The sequence below is a fragment of the Eufriesea mexicana genome, unplaced genomic scaffold, assembly GCF_001483705.2.
Source record: "Eufriesea mexicana isolate 0111107269 unplaced genomic scaffold, ASM148370v2 scaffold265, whole genome shotgun sequence".
Lineage (NCBI taxonomy): Eukaryota > Metazoa > Arthropoda > Insecta > Hymenoptera > Apidae > Eufriesea > Eufriesea mexicana.
In genome coordinates, this window is record NW_016908444.1 from 309762 (window position 1) to 337642 (window position 27881).

General features: G+C 50.5%; 1 protein-coding gene across 1 annotated transcript in view; it reads right to left on the bottom strand.

Annotated features, from left to right (window-relative positions):
- Window positions 1–1204: 1204 nt before the first annotated feature.
- The window catches only part of LOC108555747 (PR domain zinc finger protein 16), a 28360-nt gene continuing 1683 nt past the window's right edge, over window positions 1205–27881 (bottom strand). The window contains exons 2-8 of the mRNA XM_017911538.1: window positions 25044–25430; window positions 24441–24637; window positions 12163–12294; window positions 10084–10210; window positions 5239–5338; window positions 3290–3446; window positions 1205–3208 (exon numbers count right to left, since the gene is read on the bottom strand). Coding sequence (XP_017767027.1) covers window positions 1205–3208; window positions 3290–3446; window positions 5239–5338; window positions 10084–10210; window positions 12163–12294; window positions 24441–24637; window positions 25044–25430 — 3104 coding nt within the window. The remainder of the gene's footprint in view (window positions 3209–3289; window positions 3447–5238; window positions 5339–10083; window positions 10211–12162; window positions 12295–24440; window positions 24638–25043; window positions 25431–27881) is intronic.

A 27881-nucleotide genomic window follows, 5' to 3' on the forward strand; every position in this document is an offset into this window, starting at 1 on the left:
CTTCTCGCGACCCGCGTCGCGATAAATCGATAAGATCGCATTCATATTTATAATATATGCATATGTATAATATCTATTTATATATATATATTAAAAATCACGGAGAACCTCCCTCATCTTTTTTACAAACGTTATATCACCTAATAGAAATTTGTACACAGACTCTCATAAAACGTTTCTCTCTTAATTACACGCTCGTTTCGCTAATCGGCATTCTCGTCGCTTTGGCTTCGCGTCGACTCACACCAGAAAAACGTACAGTACTTTCCTACCTAGATTCGAGCACGAGCTCCACGAGGTTTCGTCGATTCTCGCTCGTCGAGAATCGCCAAGATCGATCTACTCTTTGGAAAGAAAGGAGGCGAGAGGAAAAGAGAAAAATAATAAAGAGGGGAAAAAGAGAAAACAAGAATCGAACGCCGATGATTGATCTTCGTCTCGGCACCTCCCACCGGAGGCTCGATCTGCGATATCCTTGGATAGCTTCGCGATTAGATCGTCCCGCGCGAATATACCGCTAAAAGAAGGGAAACCGAGTTTTTGAAACTCGAGTCGGGATCTGTCGCTCGTGGCAAGACAGCCTCGCGACGACAAAGTAACTCGCGATGCGAATAAATAATACTACGACGATCGACCGACTCTGCGGCCGATGAGGGTGTAAAAGGGACAAGTTCGAACGATTATTAACTACGTGCGCGTGTACGATGAAAACGAGCCTGTAGGAACTACGCTATTGAACAGCTTGCCCGTAACGAACGTGAATACCTGTGTGAGTGTTCGTGTTTGTGTGATCGTGTAGGTGTACAGTGTCCGCGATCGTGTACGAGAAAGGACAGTAGTGAATTCCGTTCGATCTCTCTCAGGTTCTCACTCTTGCGGTGCAAAAAAATAGAGACTTGGAAAATAAGAACCCATCGGGTCCGAGGACGTTCGTGGATTACCATAAACGCACTTCTCTTCAGCGTCCTTAGCGTCTCTTCTCGTCGCGTACTCGAGGAGAGTGGAATTTTCGTGATCATCGGCGACGAAAACTCCCCAAACCGACACACTGCGTTCACCACGAGTTACTCGGAAACACTGTCAACCGAATCTTCCTACGTTTTGCAACGGTTGCATCGACAACCTCGCGAGGGTTCTACGCGTACCACTGGGACAGCATCTCCGCGACGGATTTTCATCTTCCTCAAGCTAGCCGACCGATGGGCTATGTGGAAATCTCGATGACAGGCTCGGCCGTGTTGTTGTTGAGCAGTTCCTGCTTCTCTCTCAGCTTGAGATCGTATTGCGGCGGCGGGGTGGACTCCTTGGTCTCTGCTGGCGACAGGCCATCCGCGTCGTCCAACGGAGAGGCACCCTCCTCGCTGTCCTCGTCCTCGTCGTACTCGGTTTCCAGCTTGGACTCGTGCATCTCGTGAAGTCGACTGGGCAAATAGGCCGGATGAGGCGGCAATCCGTAGCCAGCTTCGCCACCGTAGGTCACTTTTCCCATGAACGACCTGATCTCGTCGAAGTACGTATCCTCCCGTTCGTTTTCGTTGCTGCTGCCAGGAGAATCCGCCACGGAGACAACGCCACTGCCATCATCGGCTTCGTGCTTCTTCAGGTGTCTGTCCAGATTCGTCTGCTGACCGAAGCACCTCTCGCAGAGAGGACACTTGAACGGTCTTTGCTTGTCGTGGATGTTCCTCACGTGTCGCTGCAGGTTGCTGGAGATGCTGAAGGATCGTTCGCAGTACTTGCACTTGTACGGTTGTTCCCCGGTATGCGTGCGCAGGTGTCTGGTCAGATTGGCCGATCTGGGGAACACCTTGCCGCAGAACTTGCAGGAGTACCGATCCTTCATCTTGCCGTGAGCGTGATGATGATGGTGATGATGATGCGACGCAATCACGGCCTCTTGGAACGGTTTCACGCCGGGGAACGGTCCCAACGGCGGCCTGGCGAGCAGATCGAATCCACCGCCTCCTGGCCTAGCACCGCTGAGCCCGTTCATCAGAGTCCCTAAAAAAGGTAGTCCTCGCGGTGGCCCGAACGGTGGTAACGGCGGTAACAGTCTGGATTCCGGGGTCGCGCTTCCGGGAGGTGGTGGGCCACCTGGGAATCCCGGGAAGGAACTGGTTGGACCGCGATACATGGCTTCTAGAAACATAGGGTGGATCGGTCTAGGGTACGCCATGTGCGGTGGAGTGTTGGTAGGCGGTTGCTCGGTGGATAGACTGTTTCTCAGCTGTGGACTATTGGGCACGTCCTTGGAATCCATCTCCATGGACAACGGGGTCTCTTCCTCTGGTTTCGGAGGATCCGGAGGCGGTGGGTCTTCCTCTATCGGCGCTGGTGTCGGCGACGGGCTGCGACTCTTTCTCTCGGCGGTGTTCGAGTTTGTCCTTTGCCTCTTCGTTTGCACTCTCAGATCCAGGGGTTGATCCGTCGTCTCTTCGTTCGTGGTCGATGGAACGTGCTCCGAGTCCACTTTCTTCTCGTTGCTCCTGCTCCTCTTGCGTTTCCTGGCAGGATGGTCGTCGCTCTCCGGAGTGGGTTGGATGGGTGGTCTAGCAGGGGATGGTCTGAACGAGGACGTAGCCTCCTCGGCGGTGGATGGAGAGACTTTACTGTGCTGCGGCAGCACTCTCGGCGGAGTGAATCGTTCCTTCTTCGGACTGTCGCTCCTCTTCTCGGCTTCCTCGACTTTCGGCGGGAAGAGGAGAGGCGTGTTCAAGAAATTCGGAGCATTCGGAAAGATTCCTGGGTAAGGTCCCATCAGACTGGGCGGATAGAAGGGCAATCCTCCCGGGAGACTGACGGGAGGTCTGGGATAGACGAGGAAAGGACTAGGCGCCGGGGTTGGCAATTGCGGCATGGTGCCAGGTGGACCGGTCGACGGGGTAGAGTCGCAGAATCGCTTGTGCTTCGACAACGAGGTGACCGTGCTAAACGACTGTCCGCATTTACCGCACTTGATCTGCATGCGACAGTCCGCGTGCATGCGTTTGTGTCGGCATAGATTGGAGAACTGCGTGTACGACTTGAAGCACACCTCGCACTGGAACGGTTTCACGCTGCTGTGGATGTGAGTGTGCTGCTTGAGACCGGAGCTGGTCGCGAACGTCTTCCCGCACTCGGTGCACGCGTGACTCCTCGCGCCCACGTGATGTGTCCGGATGTGACGCTGGAGGTTCGACGGGTCCGTGAAGACCTGCGATTTGTCCGACTGTTAGCGAAACTTTGAAGATGTTACTCCGTGGAGAAACGTGTCTTATTTGGTCGCGATCGGGTCAGAAGTGATGCTTACCTTTGGACAATTCTCGCAGGGGTAGTTGCGTAGATCACCGTGAACGATGGCACGGTGACGAACCAGCAGTGGTCGCCAGGCGTACGCTCGTGGACAGCTGTCGCAACGATGATGTTCCGCTGGATACTTGTGACAGGTGACCAGGTGGCTATCCAATCTGAAAGGGAAAACATGGAAAATCGGGTGAGAAACTCGCCACTTGGACTATCCTCGAGCATCCGACACTGAGATTCCGCACCAGGCGTCCCCGTCCCGCCAGAATTGAGCAATTCTAACCCGTCGATGGGTTCCTACCCTCGTAAATTCGATATTCAAGGATGACAAGCCCGTCTAGGAGAACGGCACTCCGTTGTCGGCAAAAAGCCCTGGAAACTCGAGCGTAATCGCGTGGAAATCTCGGAGCGGGTCGAGCAAGAAACCTCAGATATAATCGATCCGGGGCAGCGCACCGACGAAGACTGCGCTCGGTGCAGTCTAGGATGATGACTAAGTGACTCCGGTAGCGCGGCAGCGGACAAGCTCTCGCGTAATAACGGTCACACGCCCCCGAAGGAAGAGGGTGGTCATCGTATGCACACAAAGAAAGGAGAGAGAAAGAGAGGGAGAGAGAGAGAGAGAGAGAGAGAGAACGAGTGCCGCGACGACGATGGCGGTGGCGGGGTGCAACACGAACAACGCTCGTTGCAAGAGCGGGGTGTCGCGAGCTGGCCACGGGTTATGGTCACAGGATGTGCCATGGTGTGGTGGCGGCATTGATTTTACACCCTCGAACACACGTGTCGCGTGAAACCTATTCGTGGTGAGATAGTAGGTTCACGGTGACGGTGCGCCGTGCCAGATGAGCTGCGGGCACGCGACGCCTTCGATGATGCATAAGGGGGTGGCTCGATGCAACCAAATGCGGATCTCGCGCGTACTTTATGTGCCACAACAGGTGACTCTGCCGAGCCGAGGCTCACGGAAGCGGCTGGTGTCGCGGTCTGTCGCCATACCGGGAAACAGATGCCGGAACGGGCCGAAATGGATGTCCGAAATTGGACCAGTCGCTGTTATGCAATGCGGAACGATTTTTCCTTCAGTTCGAGCGAGCCTCATTCGTCAAAAGAGTTTTCCAGTATCCCCAGCAAGAAAAGGATAGAGAAAGACGAGTGTTTGTTTCTAATTAGGGGGTTCGATCCCTGAAAGAGGGTAATTAAGACAACACCCTTGCGCGTCGGTCTTCCGAATCGTGGGAAGGAATTGCAAGGTAAATAACGCGAGCTTCCATACGATGATCGCGTCGACCGAGTATTTGACTTTTCGTTTAATGACGCTACGCAAACAGCGTCGACCCCTGAAAAAGCTATCGTAATTCCGAAGCCAACCCTCGAAACGGTTCGCGTGCTCGGGACCCCCATTTTCCTTCGGAGCACGGCTAACGCACAGATTTCCAGTGGATAAGGCGCCTCTCGTTCCTGCATTTCGTCGATTAACGAATAATTTATCGGCGAAATCAAACGATCCAGCGATTACCCGACCGTTCGATCTGTTATTTCCCTCGAGTGTCAATGGTAGATATCACGACATCATCGTTCGTATCTGCCATGGATAAACCGATTAGCTCTCGCAGTGATAACGCGAGTAGGCAATCGCGGATATATATATATCAATCTCGATCGCGATTCGTCGAACGACCGTGCCGCAAGGGGGGACGATACGTGACCATCTGATTCCAGCAGCGAATACCGAGCTACGTACGCTTCGTGAGTCGAGCTTTGTATCGTTGATTTTACAACGATTTCTCGGTTTATGAAACGTAACGATAAATATATAGCGTTACTCGCTTGGATCAAAGCTTCAAAGGGGTCGAGGACGAAAAGCGTTGGCCAACAAAGCGATAGAGCTATAAGAGAGCAAAATTTCAACGCGAAGAGAACCGTGACAAACGATTTGAATTTTAAGATACTCACAGTTCGATATCTTGGAACGGCTTGTCGCAGACGGGGCATCTGGTCTCACCCTCCTCCTCGTCCTCCTTGTCCTCGTCTACGGTACCACTGTGTTGAGAGGCTACAAGCACAAAGAAGAAAAGACGCATGAAACGACGCCGCGGAAACCAGAGACAGGCTGGAAGTCATAATTCCGTTCCACTTTGTGACGGGCTGCGGCTCTATAAATTACACCCCCGAGAACGATGATACGTGACCCGTTCTGGTGTGGGCGAATTACGTGATCGAGAAGCGCGCGGGGAGCCAGCAGAGAGTGGCGTGACAAGTGGACGCCAGGATTGTTCCTGAATTATTAAATCAAACCGGCACTATCGTTTTATCTAACCACCGAAGAACTCTACCTCCACTACCAACATCCTATGATCGCGTAATTTTTCCTGCGACGTGCTCTTGTACTCCTTATCCGCGAATCTCGAAACTGCGTTGCTCTTACGAAATTATCGCCATGTGTTTCCGCGATTAATTTTTCGCGAAAAGGAACAAAAAAATAACGGCGAGATTACTTCGGGATCTCGAGAACTGATTGCTCGCGGGAATAAAAATTTTCTGATCGTTGTTTTATATTATGCGGACACTTGAACGAGGATAGGAACACCGAAAGGGCGAAGAGGAGTACAAACGCGAGGAGACACGTCACAGTCACTACGAAGTACCTTCTTCTCGTCGGTCACGATGCTGCAGTGGACGAAGACAATGGATACAATGATGCACCAGTTAGCCGGTAGCACGTTATCCTGCAACTGAAAACGCGAACGGGGTGTCGGGGACCGCTTCCTATTGGTAACAGCGAGGTCGCAGTCCAACCAATCGCAGGTGAGACTAGTTTGCCCCCTGCGGCCTCGCTTCACCCCCAACTGATAGAAGCAACGGCAGGTAAAATCCGGTACCCGTGAACGAGACAGCAATTTTTAATCACGGAGACTCTCGACCGATGCAACGGTCAGAGAGACATATCCTCGACGCAGAGAAAAGGAATTTTCTGAACGTATCTGATTTCGACTAACGTCGAAAATTTGTACAAACCCGCGCTACCTTTAATCATCTCGATAATCCACGTATCGCAATTTTGACACGCGAAAATTTAATCTCGGTGCGATTGAATTGGAAGGAGAATGTAATAATGGAATGAATAGTGGATCTCGAAGGTAGGCGTGAACGAGTGGAAAATACGAAGATAATTAACCAATAGATGTACGTCGATGGAATATTAGCAGGCCGAATGGCAAAGTCGAAACGATAGCCGTCCACCAACGGTTATTTAAATCTGCCGCTACACTTGTCCCGACCATATGGTCGAGCGATGGCCCCCAACGGACCTTCATGGGAACCGGGCACAGCCCCTACGCCACCAACTACGCCCCTCGCCACGCAGCCAACCCCCCATAGAACGTTAATCGTTCCTCCATCCACGACTAATTTGAAGCGGCACGCCGTGAATTTAAACAATGAAGGATGCGGTCGACCTCGCGATCCGCTAAACGGGGTCGTACACTGGTCTTTCGAAAAACTAGCCCATAGATCGTGGGTAGATAGAGACAAAAAATATGTCAACGGTTTAACGAAGGTTAAACGAAGGTTGAAACACGAATAATCAACGCGAGGTATATGCTTTTAATTCGAAAGAAATCGTCGGCACGGTTCAAAGAGAAGTGAATTTCTACGACAGTGACAGAGATGGTAAGCCGATCTAGGCGTTAATCATTCCCGAATCTAATCATTCCCGTGGCTAAAAAACCTGGCTGAATGTGCCGTGGAAAGTCAACAGGTGGGATCCACTGGCAACACCCCCTGCAGCCGTGTCAGTTGGCGGTTGCATGGGAAAAAGTAACGGAAATCAATGTTTCCGTGGCATCGTGACGGACCAGGATCAACTGGGTGCCCCTAAGAATTCGAGCGAGACACCTCGAAGCGGAACGGACACCCCGGCTTCGAAAACGCGCCGATTCTCTGCATACGTTAACCCATTTGCATCCAAGCGCGGAATATTCCGTGAGCCACGACTGTTGTCTATCACCGAGCGCGGAATATTCCGCGAGCCACGGCTGTCGTCTATCACCGAGCGCGGAATAATCCGCGAACTGACTTTTTCCATTACCAGTTGCTGAATATTCTTCGTATGCCACAGATCACGTTTGATCCCTTTTGCGAGCATCTCATCTACATCGGTTCATTATATTCTTAACAAGTTTTACTTTTGTCGTGAAAATCCTTTTAACTGCCATTACGAGTAGGTGCTGATACGCGCGAGGTGATACGGGCTAGTCGTCAGTTGAACGTCGCTGATGCCTGAACACGACACCTCAAGTAGAGCCATGATGCAAGTGGGTTAACCGTGAGACCCGAACGGAACAAGACTTCCGTTCGAGAGCATCCCCGGGAAGCAATTGGACCCCGCGACGTCCGGAATCCTCGGAATGGAGCATCGCAACGCGAGTGAAACGTCAAACAGGACGTGTCATTAGTTCGATGAATCAGATAGGGTTGTCAGCCATTTTCACCCGCCCTCCGCGCGCGTGTGCCACCCCCTTGGAAAACAGCGTCGCGTGCCCTTTCATGCGCGGATACCCCTTTTTTTTCCGAGCTGTACCCTTTCTTTTTTCCATCCAGACCGAGCATGAGGCCAGGTTACGCGCGTGTTAATCGACAATACCAGGCCATAAATTATCCACTACCCTAAATAGAGCCATCCGTGGAGGAAAAGAGATGCGTCTCGTGGCTGGAACGAAAGATGGCGGGGAAGGGTGAAGGTGCACGGGGTGACGGAGGGAAAAAAACGGTGAGCGCGAAAAATCAAAACCATAACTCACGTTAACTGTCGCCAGTTGCATCTACGCCCCACGGGGCGCGCTTCGTGCGGCGTGGTTTACCCAATCGGCGAAAAAATCCGCCTGTCTCGACGTCATAAAACGAGCTATAGCTCGTCATTCGAGGAAGGATCAACGCGTTCGCTATCGAGGATAGTTTCGTTCGGCCGTGTGTACCACTTCGATCGCGAGAGACGGCGGAAACAATCGAACGCAAATAAAACCGGATATGCCCGAAAGCTTCTCCGAGCGCGGTCGTTTTTCCGGCCTCTGTAGCGGAAACGCGTAAAAATAGTTTTCACAAACGTTTCGAACGCATAAAGGAGATTTTTGACACCGATTTAATGCCGTGCCATGCATACGCGCGCCCCCATGCAGACGCGTTAAAGCGACTCCCTTCGTCCCGTATCCCTCCGCACAGGCGAGAAAAAATGATCCGCTCAAGGGAGTCGGAGCAGAGATGTCCCTAGCAAGGGTTGCCACGGGGTGTAGGCCGGTTGTTTGACATCATTATTCGCGCTACACGCACCAGATTGTCGGGGATTTCTCGTAAAAATGGCTTCCACGGATTAACGACTATCCGGTTGTACCATTTTTTGGCTATTTTCTCCATCGCTTATTACGATCCACGAGGGAGGAGATGGCAAATGTACCAACGCTACGGTGATGGTAATAATGGGAGTAAAAATGAAATGGAAATTCGAGTGTCAAGAATTTATACGTAATTTTTGATTCCCCGGTGGAAGTTTCGTAGGAAGTTACGAATGAACGTTTGCCGGAACCGCTGGGGTGCACTTCCGGGGTTGGCAGTCTGGCCCGGAATCGGGACCGCTGCCGGCACCCGGAGAAATTCGCCACCCCATGGTCGTAGAGGATTTATAAGTGGAATGTAAAGTGGGTGGAAATCTTCGAAATTTTAATTGGCCCGAGGGAGGGGCCGATTTAATTAAGAACGAGTCGGCTGCGCTGCGTGTCTTCTGTCCTCGGAGGAGACGTTTACGAGCCGGTGAAATTGCGAGGAAAAATCGCCGGCGAATTAACCGTAGACACCGCGCCGCCTCCAACTTTCATAATAATCCCGCTTTTAATTACCGCGACATCTGGGTGTCGCGTATAACCCCCTTTAATCTCAGTCTCGCAGTCATCCGGATCCTGACCATCGTGCAGGAGTTACAACCAGATAATTGTCGAGCAGTCAGGCACCTAGGTGCCAACCCTCTTCGCAAATGTCTCGAATATATTTCCCGCGCTTCACCTAATGAAGTTCGAAGACAAATGGACGCGCGGAACGCGTGCACGGCTTCTCTCTCGCTTCTCGCTTTCCGACCTTTTCCCGGGGATATCGAACTTGGCGGAGCGAACGACGTTTTAAATTGGAATTTAAAGCGACACGAGGCACGGTAACACGCGGCACGAGTGCGTCTATCTCGCGATAATCAGTGCTTATTACCCACGAAAAGGGGTTAATACGCAACGGCCGACCAGGTGAATCACGCCAGAATCACGGGTGCATGACGAGCACAGCTCGTGCAGTCAACGATTCACGATTTACCCTCTGTCCTCCCTCGCATCAGAGCGGTAATTCCGCTTTTCGAAAACACCTGCCCCTGTCCTTCCGACTAGTACGCGCGATCCCGCGCGAGTACGCACGAGTCACGATGTGTATCGGCCCGAAAAGTCGTAAAGCCAGCTTGCCCGCATGTCCGACGATTGGGAATATTTTAATGGACTTGATTATCTGTCCGTTTGCCCAGTGTTTCCGCTGTCACGTCAGTTGGCGAACACTCGCCGGCTCGCGATCGATCTTTCTCGCCCGATGAAAAAAGGCGAATTTCCAACGGGTTCCGTCTTTGTCCGCGCGACTAACCGGTTCGCAGGCTAATGAATCGCTCGTCGAAGGGATGTTGGAGAGAGACGTTGGTTAGTAGCCACAATAACGCGTGCAAGAAGTGCCAAACCGCGTCCCTTCCCCTGTCAAGATCGCGTCGTATTTGATACTCACCGGTCTCTCGGTCGCTTCGGTCCTCGGTAGTATTTTCACCGAGCATGTCCTGAAGCTGAAGAGGTTCTCGAACACCGAGAAGCAGCTCTTCACCAGCCGCTATGTCCCGGACCGCCTCGTACACCATCTGCGGACAATGACACCCTTGAGTCTTCCGACCCTTTCTCGTTACCTCTCATCGCGAATTATCTCGAGCTTCTTCGAACAGCCTCGAGTAGGTGCTGCTCGGCGTAAATACCGAGGTGATGCTTCGATAATTACGGCCACCGTTACGCAGGATACCGGATCATAGGCTGAAGCAAATCCCGATTAGCTGTCGATAGAATCGGGAAGTCGGGAAATCGAGAATCGCGATAATTTCGGGCCCCCCGACCCGCCGTTGATTAATATCGTAGTTTTCAGCGACGCGAATTTTCCAGCGAGTCCATAACAGTCGAAGGCAATGAAAGGATCTTTATGGTATCGTCCGAAGGCCCCCGAAAAGTCATTACAACGGCGATTCTGTAGGGCTCTGATAGACCGGGCCACATCCCCCATTCCCACAGCGATTGCGAACGGGGCGTATAGGAAGTCACCGAAACGACCCCGTAGGGTGACTTAATAACTAAACACCCTGTATACACGTAGCTTAGGGAGCGCCCACAACGTAGCCAACACCATGTGCCATGGTTCGCATAGATAGAAAATCCAAAGGATAGGAGGCCGGGATCAACCTCAAATTGACACCGTGACCTCCATTCTACCTTTTCGACGTATTGAATAGCTTTTCCGCGAAAAAAACTGCAGAGTGATCCAGATGGCCAATGATATCATCGCGATGACCCTTTGGCGTCGTTCGAATGATTATTGTTATCGATAACGAGAGTCGTGTAACTCTCGTGACACTGAAATGACTTTAACACGACCTCTGTTGTCAATGACAAGACCTATCGTGCACTTGAAATAACGATGAACGTCAATGAAGAGACCTCGATGACCCCTGTAACCTTCAAATGACTTCTACGTGATCTTTATTGGGAAAAAATGAAACCTTGACAGCGTCCAGGACATTGGAAGGACTTTTTGATCCGTCATATCTTGGAATGACACGACGAATATTGTCACCACATGATCTCCAAACATCGTCAAGTTTATGCGATAGTTACTAGATTCTATTTATTTTCACGTCCCAAAAAAAATGAAACCTTGACAGCGTCCAGGACATTGGAAGGACTTTTTGATCCGTCATATTCGTCTACGAATATTGTCACCCCATGATCTCCAAACATCGTCAAGTTTATGCGATAGTTACTAGATTCTATTTATTTTCACGTCCCTTAAGATCTCTTCTCGATTCAATCAACTAGACGCAGACTAAATATAGTCTCGTCTGGTAACTTTGCGTTTCGTGTTTCAATTATAGAAACCGATTTCGAGAAATGATCCTTTCTCGTAACGCAACTGATTCGAAATCCTTGGCTGCTATAAAAATAACATTTTCCCTCCATCAACGAAAATGGCCGTGCGTTGGAGGCATTGTTAAGAAGTTTTCGAACATTTCTTCTTCCAGAAGAGTATCCGCGGGCTACGTGGTTGAAATAACCTCGGCGACCAGCGAAGTTGCGTGCAGAAGAACGAGAGAGTTAAAATTTCGAAGTAGTGCATTTGGCAGTTACAAATCTAAACGTAAATCTACGAACTTGGCCGCGGTTTCCGTTCTATCGTCGTCTCATTAGCGAGTCACGGAAACACAGCAGCGTGGGCGCATGTTTTTTTATTAGTTTCACTAGCACACGTGGAATTAACTACGACTGCGTCTGACACCGTGTAATTATTCCTTCCTATTAACTGCAACTGTCGATCCAGTGTCAGTTGCGCTCGAAACCGAATTCGTTAGTGGTCAATACCGAACGCCACGCGCCAAGTTACTACCGACTTGTAAAACAATTATCGAAGCTCGCATGGAAATGGAAACGTTCGTCGCGAATGGTTCCGCGTGATCATTGAACCGCTGACAAAACCGGCCGATCGATCGGTCGCGCGTTTAATTCGTCGAAAGTTATATATTTTTTCGTTTTTCTTCGAATTAACGGTCATTACCTGTCCACCAATAAGCACGTGTCGCATATTAACGGCGTGCGGACTGCTAGTGCTTCGAACATACTTCAACCAATTATTTGTTTCGTGGGATGCGTCCAACCACCCCCTCACTCCACTTCCAGCGGTACGAACCTGAAAAAAATCATTTCCCCATAATGTACCATTAAAGCAACGTCATCTATAAAGCATTCTTTCGTTCAACGTCATCGGTTGCACCTGACGTCAGTATTGACACCACGAATAAACACGAGCAAGTATTATTAATAATCGAATTAAGAAGCGATCAATTTCTATTAGGAACGCAATTTGGCCAGTGCACGTGCGGAATACGGTTCGTACGAACGCGGACTTCCGGAGGTGAACCGCAATGTTTTGGATCCGGGACATTGCGTTTAACGGACTACCGCTCACGGATATCGCCCTCTCATCACCCGATGTTGCACGCCGCTACAGCATCCACTAGGGTGTGCTCTCCCTACTTTTAGGGCGAGACAAGTGATTTTTTCAATTGTCTTGCGCGACCACGCTACGCTCCGAGACGCTTGGCCGGCCAAGCGTCTCACCCTGATACGCCCCTGGACAGCCCGCCTTTCGATGCCACTCTTCCACCAATTCTCACCCTCGTCTCGCGCTGTAAACACATTCACACTTCCATCTAGGACCTCGTTGTCCACGGTTCATCCGAAGAAACCGTCACGCGCGACCAATATACGCTTCACTTTTATTTTTAATCCAAGTCGACAATGTAATCGTGTATCTTCGAGGAAAATTAATTTCTTGGACTTTAAGGTCTTTTATACTGCGGAATTACGAGAGAGCGATTCTATTAGCGAAAAATTTCGAACGTTTGTCAACATAAATTTTCCTCTGCAAAATTGGAGAAGGTATTTCAACGTTCTCTTATCACAGGCATCTAAGAACGTTTCATTACAGCCCTACGTCCGTTGGTCGGCTTTACCCTACCACCTGCCGGTAACGAGTACAACTAGGTGTGCCCATAAAAATCAATGAATCTCGCAGGTGGATAAGCGTCTACCTTGCAGGTAAGTAATCACGGTTACCGAGACTCGAGTGCCAGAGAGTTGTTTTCCACGGAGAAGATCTGCTCATCCCGGATAATCCGAGGCTGTGTTGAACTTTGGAAACATCGGATCAGCTGACAGGGACCTCTTCTCGCCCTTACGCCCCTGGCCTAATTGTACGATGTGTATACTTTTTTAGAAAAATGACCTACCTCTCGAGATAATATTTTGTGATATCGATAAATCTTATGCAATCGATATGGAATAGGACTGTAATAAAGGATAGACTAGAAAAACACGATAATCGGGAAAAGGGCTTATCTGGGAAATTTTCCTTCTTTCGAAGCCATGCGTCAATTATTCCAAGAAGTATTTCGATTTCGAACGTTCCGGGGATTAAACGATAAATTTCGTGGTAAGCTATTGCACTCGATTCCTCGTTTCGGCGTCTTCAATGATTACCTAGGACGTGTCCCATCGGGTATCATTGATCGACGCATGGGTTCAGGTAGAAACGGCCGACTAGTAATACCCTATAATGCCGGAATAAGAAGTGGGACAGTTTGGCGGCCGGGAAAACGAAGAAAAGGAAAGCGAGATGGCACGATTCCTTCGGCACTCATAATGGCCAGTTTAGCTACCGGGTCTGCTAAGGAGCGTTTTTGGAAGATGGGCACGAACGAGCCGCCACAATGGGGCTTCTGGCTGTGTAACGCGACAGATTAGGATCTCACGCGAGTGACACCTTTCACTATGATGCGCCAACTTGCTACTTATTCGCGCAGCAAAGAGCACTTTCGTCAGGGAAAATGGAAACTTGTTAAAATCCCTGCTTCATCGAGAGATTCTCAAAGGCCTTCCACGAAATGCCAAATCAAGGTATCCGCTTAAAAATGAGTTTCCCTAAACGAAGAAACGATGCAGTGGTTCGATGGAAATCATAGCGTCGTGTAACTAGCGAATCGCGATGGGAAAATTAACGGAATTAATTTAAAATTTATCGCGTGACGTATTTAAATAATTTTATTCCTTGAATCACGATACAAGAAAAATTCACCGGTCTTGTAAAAGCAGATCTTACCCCGTCGAAAAATCGGCGAAATTAGGGGTTGTTTCCGATACGAACCCTTCAATCGCATACGTAACACGTGCACATTATACGCGTATACGATGTGTACGCGATAAAACGAAACACTCGTTCTGGCATCATGACCAAGTTTCGCGAGAATTGACCCGACCTTTAACGCGATAAGCGAATAATTCGATAAAGTACCCCGAGGCCCAAGTGGTAGCTTTATTTTCTCAGAGGCTCGTATGAATCTTGGTCGGTTTCGGGTAAGTAGACTGTCAGCTGACGGCGAACCTGCCAATCTATTCGCTTTGTCGGCTCGCACGGACATGTGCTAACAATTCGAAGGACAGATTTGTCTAGCCGTGGATCTCGTTCGTTCCTATACTAATCGTGAGGCAGAAAGCGGCAGCGAGCGAGGGGTTACGGTTGCGAGAGTTCTCTGGCCGCAAGCGGAACGCGCATTAACATCGGAACTCTTTGAAATCAAAAGCAGAAATACCCATTGCGGGAAAGCGAATAGGGATACTCGAAATTTCGACGTTCTGCGCGAACTCTGCCCGCGGACATTGTTCCCTTTATCGAATCGGAAAGAATTAATTACGTGCAGCGCATTATCTTCGAACAATAACGACGAACGCCGACGAGGCCTGGGAAAACGGGGCTCAAAGGGGAAAGGAAAATACGAGTTAAATGGAAAGGCAGAGGAAGAGGAAAGGAGAAACGGCGAGGAGAGGGAGTCGACGGGCGACACGCGAATAAATTATAATTGCATGATTCCTTGAGCCTCTTTAGCGGCACGCCGCGCGTCGCCGCGAAATTGCTAAAATTGGCAGAAATGCGCGACCATTTTAATTACATCCCCGGTGTTCGCGCTGATTTTTCTCTATGAACCTTCATCCCCTAGAACACCGGGCGATATTCACAGTTCGGCGGCTAGAAGGCAACGATGATAATTGAACCGTCGCGCCGTTGACTTTCACACGATAGGGAAAACGCGGGAAAATAGTGTAATAAACGAAGGAAATGTCTATGAAACTACGCTCGTAAACGAGAATTTCTCTTTCGTTTAAATCCACGATCCGTTGCCGTTCGTTTGAAAGCTTCGGGCCGAGAAAATCTTTCGGGGCCTAATTTGTCCGTCCGCGAGGAACAGAATGCTGTGGTCGGTTGAGAGAAAAGGGGGAAAAATGGGAACAAGCGACAAGAGGTCGGACAAGACGCATCGCAGGCGTTCGGTTGATCTGCAGGACACACGGTCAGAGGATTCCTCGTTCGCCCGGCATGGGGCCCGCAGGACACAGTCCTGTCGCACAAAACACGCGATCTCTCCTCTTTTTCCCTTTGTAATCTCACACCTTCAACAAAAACCAACCGACGAAAGATCTTTCCACGTCGGCTGGGTTTTACCGAAAATACCCCACGAGAATGGCGACGGGGCCAGACAGCGCGGCAGATCCTCGTGGATCCTCCTTCTCTCAATGGACCCTCATAATCGGCGAGGTTCCGCGTCGTTTTCCACGTTCCCGAGGATCAACCACCGTGTACCGGGGGAAGGACGATCGTGATCTTTTGCCGTCCAACTCGACGTTTCAATCTGCTGGCGATTCCGAGGGCACGTCATCCGTGGAACGTGTCCATTCACAAATTAAGACACCGTGAGTCCAGGTCAGCTGGATCACTCCGTCTCGATCCTTCCCGAGATCGCTGCAGAGATACGTCTCCCCTCGACTCGAGCGAAACGCGGAAATATTTTTAAACGCGCGCAATGCTCGACGGTGGTATTTAATTTTAATCGCGAAAGGTGGAATAAGCTCGGTTTGCACGAACGAGAATGTAAAAATAAATGAAAAGCGTTGTCCTCGCGTAATTTTAATGCGCAACTATGACGGCCCCGGAGGAAGAAAGAGAGAGAGAGAGAGAAATGAAAAGAGAGGGAGAAAAAGAGAGAGACCTGTTCGACGCGGTAACGAGGGACGAAAGTTATGAATAAAGTGGATCGATAGCATATGATAGTACCGTGATGGCCGACGCAAAAATGCTTTTAGCCGACACAGCGTGTCCTCCCTCTCCTGGAAAACCCACCACGCAACTTTCCTGATTCGTCGACTTCGAGGCATCGTAGTGTTCCCGTTCAGAGCCCTTCCGATGCGATTTAAACAAAATTTCGTGAAACGATCGTTCGCCTAATTTGTAGAAATAGCAGTTTACCGCGGCGAATAGGTAACGAGAGGTGGAATCCTTGCGAGCTCGGCCGAGTCACGAGCGGGCGCGTAGATCACAGCAGCGACAGTGAACCGTCATTATCGTCGTGTGACGCAACAATGGCATATCGAATTCCATTTTCAACCCTCCGCCCGTCTACACCGGGGCGAAAGAGAGGCTCGTAAACATCGTGTGCCCCGGCGCAGCGGTGAATTTCCCAGAGTTTCGAGAAATTCGTTGGGCGTCGCGCGCCGGGGAGACTGAAACGGTCAATTATCATCCCCTAAATAACAGGACTGTTTACGATTCCAGGCGTCGTATAGCGCGAGCGCAATCCCCCGACCGAATGCGGCATTAGCCGTGGCGACATCTTTGCTTAATTTCCTCTTAGTTTAAAGCTCACCCCCGCGCTCTTGCCCAACAGAGGAGACGATTCACGCCGGCTAGCGAAACCTTCAGCCACCCTTAATTGGCCTGTAATTAATTTCTGCCGATCGTTCGAGCGTTCGTCCGTTGCCACGCAAGTTTGCCGAAACTTTCCTCGATGTTTCCACCATGTATTATTTTTCGGCCACTGTCAGGAGCGATTGTTTTATCGATCCTGTTATTGGAGGAGAACTCGCGTCACGGTCAGACGAATTCCCAAACGGAATGAAATTCGAACGAAGCCGATATCGAACCGACGGACCAACTTTAATTACATTTTTGATAACCAACCGCACGAGCGATAAAGAGACGCTGCACACGAGCTCGAATCGTAAATCAAAGCGCGCATTACGCAAGCGTTAGGGTGCTTAATTGCACGCTCGTGTCTAATCGCGACGAAGACGATCGAGTTTCTCACCGAGACGAATGTTACGCGATTGACAGGTAAGACTCGGACGAAATGACAGGATCCGGGGGATGATTTTTACGATAATTACATCGGTTCCCTGATTCATACGCTGTTCGCCGACCGAGCCGAGTTTTCTCCCCGATTAGATACATATTTTCCCGTACTTGACCCACTTGACTCGTGTCGGGAAAGTAATGCAAGTAATGACGAAGCAAACGGTGCCCTACGACCCGTGTCTAACGCGCAGCAGATGCCACCCCCGACGCGCGTTCACGGAGCCGACTCCGAACCTCTTTCTCTCTGTATTCCATCGTGTTTCTAAGGGAAGCTACCCTCGACGTATCTAGCGGTATAAATTATATCCGAGTCGCGTCACTGCCAGCCCCTTATATGATCGATCATTAGAGAGGCTAGCCTGCCAGAAAATTTGCCAAAATCGCTCGATTCGTTTCTCCTCGAGGCGAGCGATCCTGAGCTCGTCTAACCCTCTAAAACGAGAATTCCTTCCTGCTTCTCGCGTCGTACAACGACGTGCAACGACAATTCCTCGTTTGACGAATGATCTCTGGGCTTTGCGAAATTAACCACTCGCTTCGTTTCCTCTCTCCACTAACCTTCGGGAACTTTCACCGACAGATTTGCTCCTGACCATCGAAATTCGGGTAGTTTCGAATTCAATGGGCAAAGTCAAAGTTTCCGTCTATTTTTCCGTTTCCATTCATCCTACAGAAGCGACAGAAGCTTCCTCCGTTGAACGTGGAACGTAACATCTCGATGTTGGAGAGAGGCAGGCCGTTCGTCGATATAAGTGCATCCCAATTAATGAATCCCTGGCGAAACGGGCGGGACAATTAAGTTGACGCCGGAACCCGTGTAGCTCAGGCCTGCCAACGGCGTCGTGATTAATGCAAGCCAATAGTGGAAGGCACACACGAAACGCCTCCAGGCAGCAGTGTATTCCTGTGTATATTGAACTTAGACTACCTTCCTGAACCGGACCAGATTAGTTCGGTCATTGTGGCGGGGCCTGCGCGCCCGTATGCACAATCTGTCAACCGTGCGCGTACCAAATTCTGCCAATCTCATACTAAGTAGACCTACGTGCGAAACCGTTCCGTGGATATTCCCGGATCCGTTTGAATTTTCCAGCGATTCCCAATAATCCAGTGAATTAATGCCTCACGACTGAGTCCCCGGTTACGCGAGCGAAGGAAATACGAGCACGATCGTCGTCCAAAGGATTTTCGACTACGACGACCATCGTGCTCGATTCGACGTCGCGGCTAGTAATTCCATCGCGGAGACCGGAAATCATTGGACTGATCAAACATTCGAACCAGGCGTATCAAAGCGTCGCCATGAAACACGGTTTCTTTCTTTTTTCCAGGCTGCCGGAAAACAATGATTGCCATTGATTGCTTGTCGATTCATGCTTGGGATATTGAGTTTACATTTTCAATGCGTCGGCTGGCACGCGTCATCGGCGAATATCGCAAATAACCCCGGACCCAACGGTCGTATTTAATGATAGATTCATTACAGGCCGGTTCATTTTGAATGGACAGGTGGAAACTTTGTTCCATCGAGTATTAAAGCAGCCAACTTTGACGAATTTTCATCGAGGCAATTTCGCGTTATCGTTTTTTTCCCTGCCGGACCCAATTTCGAAAAAGCCGACGCGATCCGAGCGGCCATTTTGCCTTCTCCCGCAGCTTAATGGAACTCTGGGAAAATTCGCGTTGCGCGGGTTATCGCGACGGATAAAGCACGACAGCGTTTTCATTATGAATTTCCAACTCGAAAAGCTGCGCGGTAGAAAGATTTGGTAAACGTCCTTTGGGTGAACGTAATCTCGGAAAGGTGTACCGTCGTTCCTCCGGGTCACCCCTAAAGAGTAACAGTTCCGCAGATCCGAGACAATTGGCGGCACATCAAAGACGCCGATTGTTTCCCGTAAATTATAACCGGGAGGGCACTTGCTCGACTTCTCGTTATGAGTTGGCGAACAAGTTCAATTAAGTTCACGCCGACGAAAACGAGGAACGGCTTCGTACACACGCGGAGGCCCTATCCGGCGTCTGTAGCGCCATCAACCCCATGAAACTACACGAACGGTAGGAACGCTGCGTCGAGAAAGAGATCGGCTGCGAGAGGAGAGGAAGGAGAGGAAGGAGAGGAAGGAGAGAGAGCGAGAGAGCGAACGGCAGGGTAAAGGGAGAAGCGGTGACAATGAGAAACCAGGAAGGCGACGTGTTAGTTATCAACTCGTAAAGTTTTAACTGTCGTTTGTGCCCCGAAGTGCATTTCCGATTCGCGATATTGCATCGGCACGAATCGTCGCGACGAATCGCGAAATCGATCCAGGAGCGGGTAACGAATTCCAACGGAAATTTAATAAACTGTCCGCGCGTCGTGAGGCCGAGGGATTTTTCTCGGAGGGCTCTTAGCGTTTGGTCCAGAAATGGCAGTAGTAAATTTCAGCGGGTCGAAGGGTGACCAGTCGAGGGACGAGAAACCTAGCGCGTAAGAAGAGGTCGTCCTTTGAAGACGATGATTCCGACGACGCGTCTCCATTGTACGGGACAGCCGGGTCAGCCTGACGACCGGGCAACACGTGTCTGTTATGTCTATTATCGACAGATAGTGGGGTAACGAGCGGACGAGATTTATCACCCTCCGTTGCCACCCTAGAGAAACGAGAAGCGGAGGGCTGGGATGGGGTGGTAAAGCGAGAGAGGAGGCCGGTTTACAGCTGGTTTGACAGAAAGAAAGGCCGGTTAAAGCCTTACAGTCGAATCTCGCGCGACGCGTGCTCGTTTCGGCAAAAGTACACAGACGCCTATGCCGGGAGGAAATTTATTGGCCCGCTGAGACACGTGCGCGAATCTCATCTGGACTATCGAGACGAAGTATCGAAGAGTCGTAATAAACGAGACGTCTCGACGATCGCGAGTTCAACGAATAATTCTTTCTTCGAATTTCGAATATTTTTCTCCTTTTTTTTTTTTTTTTCAAGTCGGTAACTCTGAGTCGTAGCCTAGGGAGCGAATGGTTGATGGGGAGAGAGTAAAACTCGTTGGTAGTAAATTTAAATGTCAAAATATACACGTTAACGATTCAGGAGGCGCGAAGCTGTATCATAGGTTTATTAACATAATAGGAGAAGGTGCAGCCGCAAACAAGCCTGGCCAAACCCGTCAATCAAAAACCCGATCCTCGAGAAAAGGGCTAGTTAGCCGGTGGCCCTTGCATTCCCGGCCTCACGGAGGATAACGAATGCATGCCTCGGTGCATGCGGTGTTACATTTTTCCGTGTCACTCCTAGACTTACTTGTCCCTGTGCTAGTTCCCGTTGCATTCCGGGTCATTCGCGTGGTCGGTAGAAGAATCAAAATATTCCCGAGCGCCTCGAAGGGTATGTACGTTCCACTTTCGTGCGAGCTTCTTGAGAAAAGTGTGCTACCCCACGGAAGGGGCGCAAGCTTTAGCGTTACGCGACCGAGTCACCCCCTTGACCGGTAGATTCGCATAGATGACCGACGGGGATTCTACGGTGGGGATCCCGGACACGTCTGACCGCCCGACAGGCCTCACAATACCAAATATTCCCCGCGTCACTGATTGTCACTTGTTTCCTGCCGATTCTGTCCGCTGCGAAACTTTTCCCTCGCGCCGTTTCTTTCTCCGATTTCAAATTCAAATGGCGAAAATCACGGGCAGCGTAACCCTACGCCTTGAGAAAGCGAAGGTCACCGCGTCGCCTTGAAGCACCTTTCCCTCTGTGGATTCGGGCTGTGACGTCGAAGAATATGCGCGGCATGCAGCGCAGAGGAACGGGGAGGAGGAAAATGCGCGTTGCGAGTCGCGCGCGCGCTGGCCAAGTTAATAAGAAGCGGGCTGAATCGAGAGGAAGAGAAGGTGGAGAGAAGAAAGGGGAAGGAGGGTGAGCATAATGTGGCTCATTGTCGAATCACTTCCGGGGCTTGACCTCCAGCAACGCCCTAAAGACCAGTTCACCTGGACAATGTCCACGAATAATGGGCACCGGTGTTGTCCATTGTACAGCCGGAACGACGGACACGTCGATTGTCTACGTGCTTGCAGATCGAGCGAGAATTTAATAATATCCACAATAAGATCCGTCGGTACCACCTACATAGGCCCCTCTTCACGATTCTTTCAGTCCTGCACGCCGTTTTCGCCAAGTGGTAAGTGGTAGGCGTGCAAGGAAGGGCACTCCATTCTGACGACATTGTTATTTCAATGAACATCGTCTCGAGCGAATTCGAGAAGGGTGCGTTGCACGCTCATTGACGACGATTAAGTAACGCTTGGAAAATGTGCGACCTCGATGACGGAACGGTACGGGATCGCACAGCGTGGATCCTCGGTTTCGCTGTTTGCGGCGTGTCACGATTTGTCTCATTACGGACATCGGGGTGGTTCGTGCGGTTCGCGCGAGGACACGGTTCGCCGACAGTCGCCATTTATATGATTTGTCAGCGACATGCGTCGCTAATGGCGCAGCTTTCCAGCCGATTTGTCGAAAAAGTGGCCCGCACGATCAACGAGGCGCGTGTGCCTGCTTCGATATGAAAAACAACCGATCTTTCGCTCTTTTTCCCCCCTCCCCCGTGACTGCTCGAAAAAGCAGCCGGCGACTCGTACTCGAGAGACGACGAGAGGGGTTGTCAGCGATCACGTGGAAAAATTGACGATGCTCCCAATATGTCGATGAGCGAACGTCACGGAAAGAAGGGCAGACCCGCCGACGGGGGTGGTTTCTGTGCACCGCGCGACCCTCGTGTTCCATATGGAAATGGACGCGTCGCAAACGGGAATCTGGACAATCTGGATCGACGTTAAGCACCGGTTCAACGGCTAAATGTAAAATTATACAGAAAAAAAAAAATGAAAAATAAAACGCAGACGCGTATTTGAAGAGTAATTAGCGACATCGCGCCTTGCGAAGGTTATATTCGAAACACGAAGGACGACTAATGCAATAAACGCGACAGGATTGATCATTTAAGGCGGGTTCTCGAGATCATTCGGTAAATTGGACCCGTACCCTCGACACGAGGGTCTCACGACCGAGTGAGCTAAGCCTAAGATTGGTTTAGTCGCCACTAAGGCACGCCGCGAGTCGGCAGTTCTGCGGATCACGCGTCACCGAGCAAAACGCAACCGGAAAAGAAGATCCCCCTCTAGTTTCCTTCGATTTTCCACTTCCCATCCCTCCGCGAGGATTCGAGAAACGAGACCCGGCCAGCGTGGCAGGTGGGGTACCAGCGATACCTCGAATAACACCCCTCGATACCACGACCTTCCCTTCGTTCTGCTTCAGGTGTGTACGCGGCGAATAAATGTTCACGAAATTTGGGGAAAAATTTCGGTTTAGGGTTCCATTTTTTTCCCTTTTTTTATCGCTTCTTGCTCCACGTCGGAACGAGATAGTCTCGTCCTTCGGCGCCTTCTTTGTCTCCTGTTTATCTTCTCTTCTCATTCCTCTTGATCGATCACGCGCCGTCGAATCGATACGCGATTGCGATTAATATTCGAAATACTGACTCACTGATAGAGGTATATCGGTAATCCAGTTTCCATCTTCCCTATCTCGACCCCTTTCGTACGGGAGACGCCTTTCCCCGAGAATGTGAGAAAAGGATTAGGATTAGGGGATAGCGTGCGAATCGATGGAAAGGGATCCCTCCTAGATTTCTCCAATTTCAGAAAAGGATCACGCGGTCTGTTAACCGTTCGTTAGGTTCGTTACCGGCGTCGTGCCGTACATAAATCGTGTTTTCAGTTATTTTACAAACTTCGCCGTACGTTTTTCCACGACCGAGTGAAAATACCCGATATTCTTCCCGATCGATCTTCCCTTAGCTCCTGGACCGGGTTTAAAGGGACATTGGAAATTCTGTGAGAACTCGAGGCCAGATCTCTCTGTCGCGATGTTTTCTCCGTTCGTGCGCTCGCACGTTTACGCGCGTGGGGTTGATAGATCGGCCCGACGAAACGAAGGGGTAGTTTGGCTTTAATCGATCCTGTAATCGCCGGTCCGACAGTTGGCCCCGGCTGCCTTTTTGTCGGCAGTTAGATGGATGGCGCCATTTACATTTTGTCAGTGCGACATGCGCTAACGTAACATAACGTTGCCGCTATCATATCTATCACACCCTCTGGACCGGTACACGGCCAGTTCCCGACTCTCTCCGTCCCGTAGTCTCGTTTCGCAATGGACAACGTTTTTCCGCTAGGGTTCGGAGCCTCCGCTGCAAATTCTCCGATTTAAATCGCTGCCAGCACCGTTCGAGGACACGATATAATAGAGATGCGCGTTGGTAAAATGGTAAAATTCTTAAATAAGACGAATGGGGATAATCTTGGACTTCTACGACCGATTTCACGGACTACTTCTTCGATTTTGACTCGGTGCGTCGATTTTACGGTCGAGTTAAGAAGCGACAGAGACGTTCCTTCGGACGAGCCTGGAAAGAATTGTAGAGCAGGATGGCAGAGAAAGGAATCGAAAGAGAACTGTCCGAGGCGAGCCAATTGACAGATCTGTCAACATGGATGACACCTTCGACGAACGAGTCGACCAGGTGTCTACCTTCCAAACCGAAGAGACGATTCTGTCTATCCTCTCTCTTTTCTCCCCTATCTTTCTCTCTTCTTCGTTTTCCTGTCTTCGGCATCTGCCGGATAATACCAGGGATTATAGCAGGAGGATAGCGAGCCCACTGACACTGCTTTCGGGCAAAGTATTTCTCTACCGGATCCCGAAGCATAAACAGATCGATCATCTTTCAAACGGTTGCACGAGAACCCCCTGCGAGATGATATCGCGTGCGATTTCTCGCATTCGCGGAAAATTCTCGTCTCGTCGTTTTCCAAACGGGTGGTATACGCGTGAAATAGCTTGGAAAGAGAGCGTACGAAGGAAACGATTCGATCGAGCGAATTATTTCGCGAATAACAAAGAGTCATCGACGATTTCCCGAGATCGTCTCGAGAGGAGTTGGCTATAGCCGTTGGATCGAGCATCGACGCGTTAGGTTCGTTTACCTATTCTCCGGATCGAAGTGCCGAGAACGAAAGCGATAAGCACCGGTCGTGTGTCTAGAGAAATAGAACTCACCTCCCACGCGTAGCGGGGGTTGAAAGGCTCGCTGGCCCATTTGCCAAGGTAAGGACCGAATCTCGCGCCCCGTGGAATGTCCTTCCGCGCTCGAACCTGAGGGCCGCCCGGTGCCGAGCCTCCCACCTCGACTTCCGGCACCGGTGATACCCACTCGCGGTTAGATTGCTCCTTCTGTTCCTGCTTCGTCGCGTCCTCTGCAAAAACCGAACCGCAAGTTATCGCCACATCTCGTCGCTCGAATTGAAATTTTAATGCGGCAAATGAAGCTAATTACACCGGAGACTGCCGAAGGAAGAGTAAATGCCGCGGTCCGCGGCGATTATATTGCAATTTGGCAGATTAAATCCTCTCGATAAACCGCTCATGCCAGGGTAGATGGTCGCTGTGTAACCCACTATTCTAATCCGGACAATTAACCACCACGTCTCCCGATAATTTACACCGTAATTCGTAACATTAAGCGGCCCACACGGTTGACCCAGTATTCTAATTTACGCAATTAGCTTCCGCGACTCGCGACGGTTTAAGGGGCAGTTAAAAAAGAAGAAAAAAAGAAGAGGGGGAAAAAAACGGGGAGAAAAATCGAATTGCTTCACTCACGGTAAGCTTCGCTCCTGTAGACGACGTCCCGCGACCTCGAGTACTCCTTTCTGTCAGCCTTCTCGCCGTAGTCCCACGATGATTTCTCCTCGTCCCTGGACGAAGGTGGTCTGTGTTGCTCCTTCTCGTAATTCTGCTGCTGCTTGTCCATAGCGGGCGAGTAACTGCGTTGATAAGCCGGCCTCGACTGCGAGTTGTAGTCCTGGGACACGTCGTGCACGTTGGTCACGTGAAGAGCCTTCAGGTCCCTGTACACCAGATTGTAGGCGGAGTTGTTGCTACCGCCACGGATCGAACCGTTTTCTTCCATATCCTGGTTTTCGCCAGTCCCCCCCGTGCCTCCGCCGGCCGGCGTACCCGACGTCGACTCGCCTTCGTCGCTGCTTCCTGAAAGAGAGCCAACGCGACTTAGGAACAGGCATCGGAGTCGATGGTAACAGTACGCGGAGTCTCGTCGAAGGCCAGAGGACGTCTCGATGACGTCGAGGAAGGTCAAAGGTGCTCGTCGATCATCGGCCGATCGAAAGGTCAGAGAACACCCGCATCCGCGAAAAATGGATCATAGCACGTGACGGTGCTGAAAATTCAATTTCTCCCTGCAGACTCGTTGCGAGAAACTCTCGACTAGGTCACGAGTAACAACGGAGAAGGTCTTTAAAACGCGATACTGTCGATGGCGGTGATTTTCGTGGAAATCGCGTAACCGGTACTCCGACGCGAACTTGCTATCCCGCCGGCTGCTGAGCTCGCTTCCGCGTGGAAGTTTATTCGCGACGAAGGTTACACCGAACCACGAGGGACGAGATTCGGAGAAGAGCAATTTCGGGAATGGGAATTTTGGAATTATCGAGGAACGGGCGAGAAGGAAAATACGAGAAACAGGAAATTTGTCGAATCCCTTTTGCGTCTAGGCGAGATCCTAGGCACACAAGGACAAGTGGCGATCGAACAACGGTCCCCGTCGGTCGTTTTCTCAGTCGCAGTGCCACGAGTATACGATGCGACACCCGAGCCAAGGATGTTTGACGCGATAAGCCGAGAATTTTATTGTTCCCCCTACCAGGCCACCTTTGATGCATACAGTCTCGCGATGATGGAAACTGTTACGCAAAAACCAACGTACAAACGCAGAATCGCGACGGTTTCGGACCACGTAACACCTAACCATTCGTTACGATCTTGGCCTTATCTCGTTGGTACTGATTCACGATTCCTCTCGAACTACGCTTGAGCTACGCTAGCACGAAGGGCCATCCTTGGAATCTGGATTTATTTGTATAACTCCGGACCGGATACGCCGGGTCTTTCTAATACCAAACTTATCTTCGAATCGAAAGATATCCCGGGTGTTGTATCGGCTATCTAGAAACAAACGGTGAACTGCACGTGCGCCCACGAATGACACGGAGGGACCTGCGACGATCGAGAGTCCTGTGTAAACACCGTAAGCTCCGTGAATCCACGGCTAAGCAAATTGCCGACAAGCTTGCAGGTGTATCCGAGAGGAGCTCGTAAAGCAGTCCTCGGCCCACGGTGTCGATCTTTTACGATCCGGCAGTGTGGCAAAAATTTATCTTTCGCTTAAATTCACGATAACGACGGGAACCGAAACGACGCTGCGATCGGTACACGATCGAAGCGGAATGCGGACGCGCTCGCGCAGTAAAACGTTAAAAGTATTCGTTTTACGAGGGCAGCTTCGATTCCATTCTAATCGAGAGAGTCAACATCGGATTAAGGATCCCGAGAGTTACTTTAGCGCGGGGCAGCCGTAAAGAAAACGGTGATCCTGCGTGCCGGGTCGATCGACACGGAATTCTCTGGCGGACACGTTAATACGGAGATATCGAGACGTGCACGCGTTGTTCATAACGGAATCGCGTGTCCCGACGTCCACGGTTATCGAACAACGCCGTACCATCTTTCTCCACGCGCTTTACTCCGGGATCGAGGTGAAATAATCGTAAAGATACGATTTCCAAGGCAAGAAGGGAGGATCGCGCGGTGACTCCTCCGAGTGGATAAACGGAAATCCGGTCTGATCGATAAAGCAAACACGATTCGCTGGATTCTAACCTAGCTCTCGGCGAAGATCGTAAAGAAGAGATCCGTGGACGGCTTAGAGGGGTTGCCACAGCACGAAGGAAAGCTCGAGGTCCTCTTGCGCGAGTAGTCGATACGATGCAACAACAATATTTGGAAAACTCTCGACATCACAGGGGTCTTTGATTCCTGTGGGACACGAGTGCTCGAGTACTTTCTCCCTTGACAGAACTACGAGTACTTGTTCAACCATACGCGATATTATCCTCTATGATAGCGGCTCGAGAGGCTTCCAGTCCGATTAGAGTAAAGTGCCGCTTTGCCGCGGCGTTGAGAATCGAAAATTCTTCGTGGGAAGACGTGGCTCCAGTTTTTTCATCAGCTAAACACGTTCCTACGATTAGAGGGTATCAACGCACTCGTGCTATGGGAAACTTTCGGATCGTGTACACGGTGTCTGACGTTCCTACACGATTGCACGCGAGGATCAGCGACTTGGTACTGCTCCCGTACGATAGCTGCGGGTTTTAAACACACTTTGCGTGAAGAAACAAACAGGTTCGTCTATTCGTAATCGTCGATGACCGAGGAGTCGTCATCTAGTTACCGACTTGACGCGGAACGAGGAAAACGTTCTCGGAAACCCTAAACTCGGTAAACAATCCACTAGACCGGCTCGAAGCGCGTTATCCGCGCAAATATAAGAAACTAGCGAACAGTCGGAAATATTCGTCAACGAATCCCGGAAAAGATAATTAAGCAAATTGGCAGGCAAGCAACGGGGTGTCGGAAGAG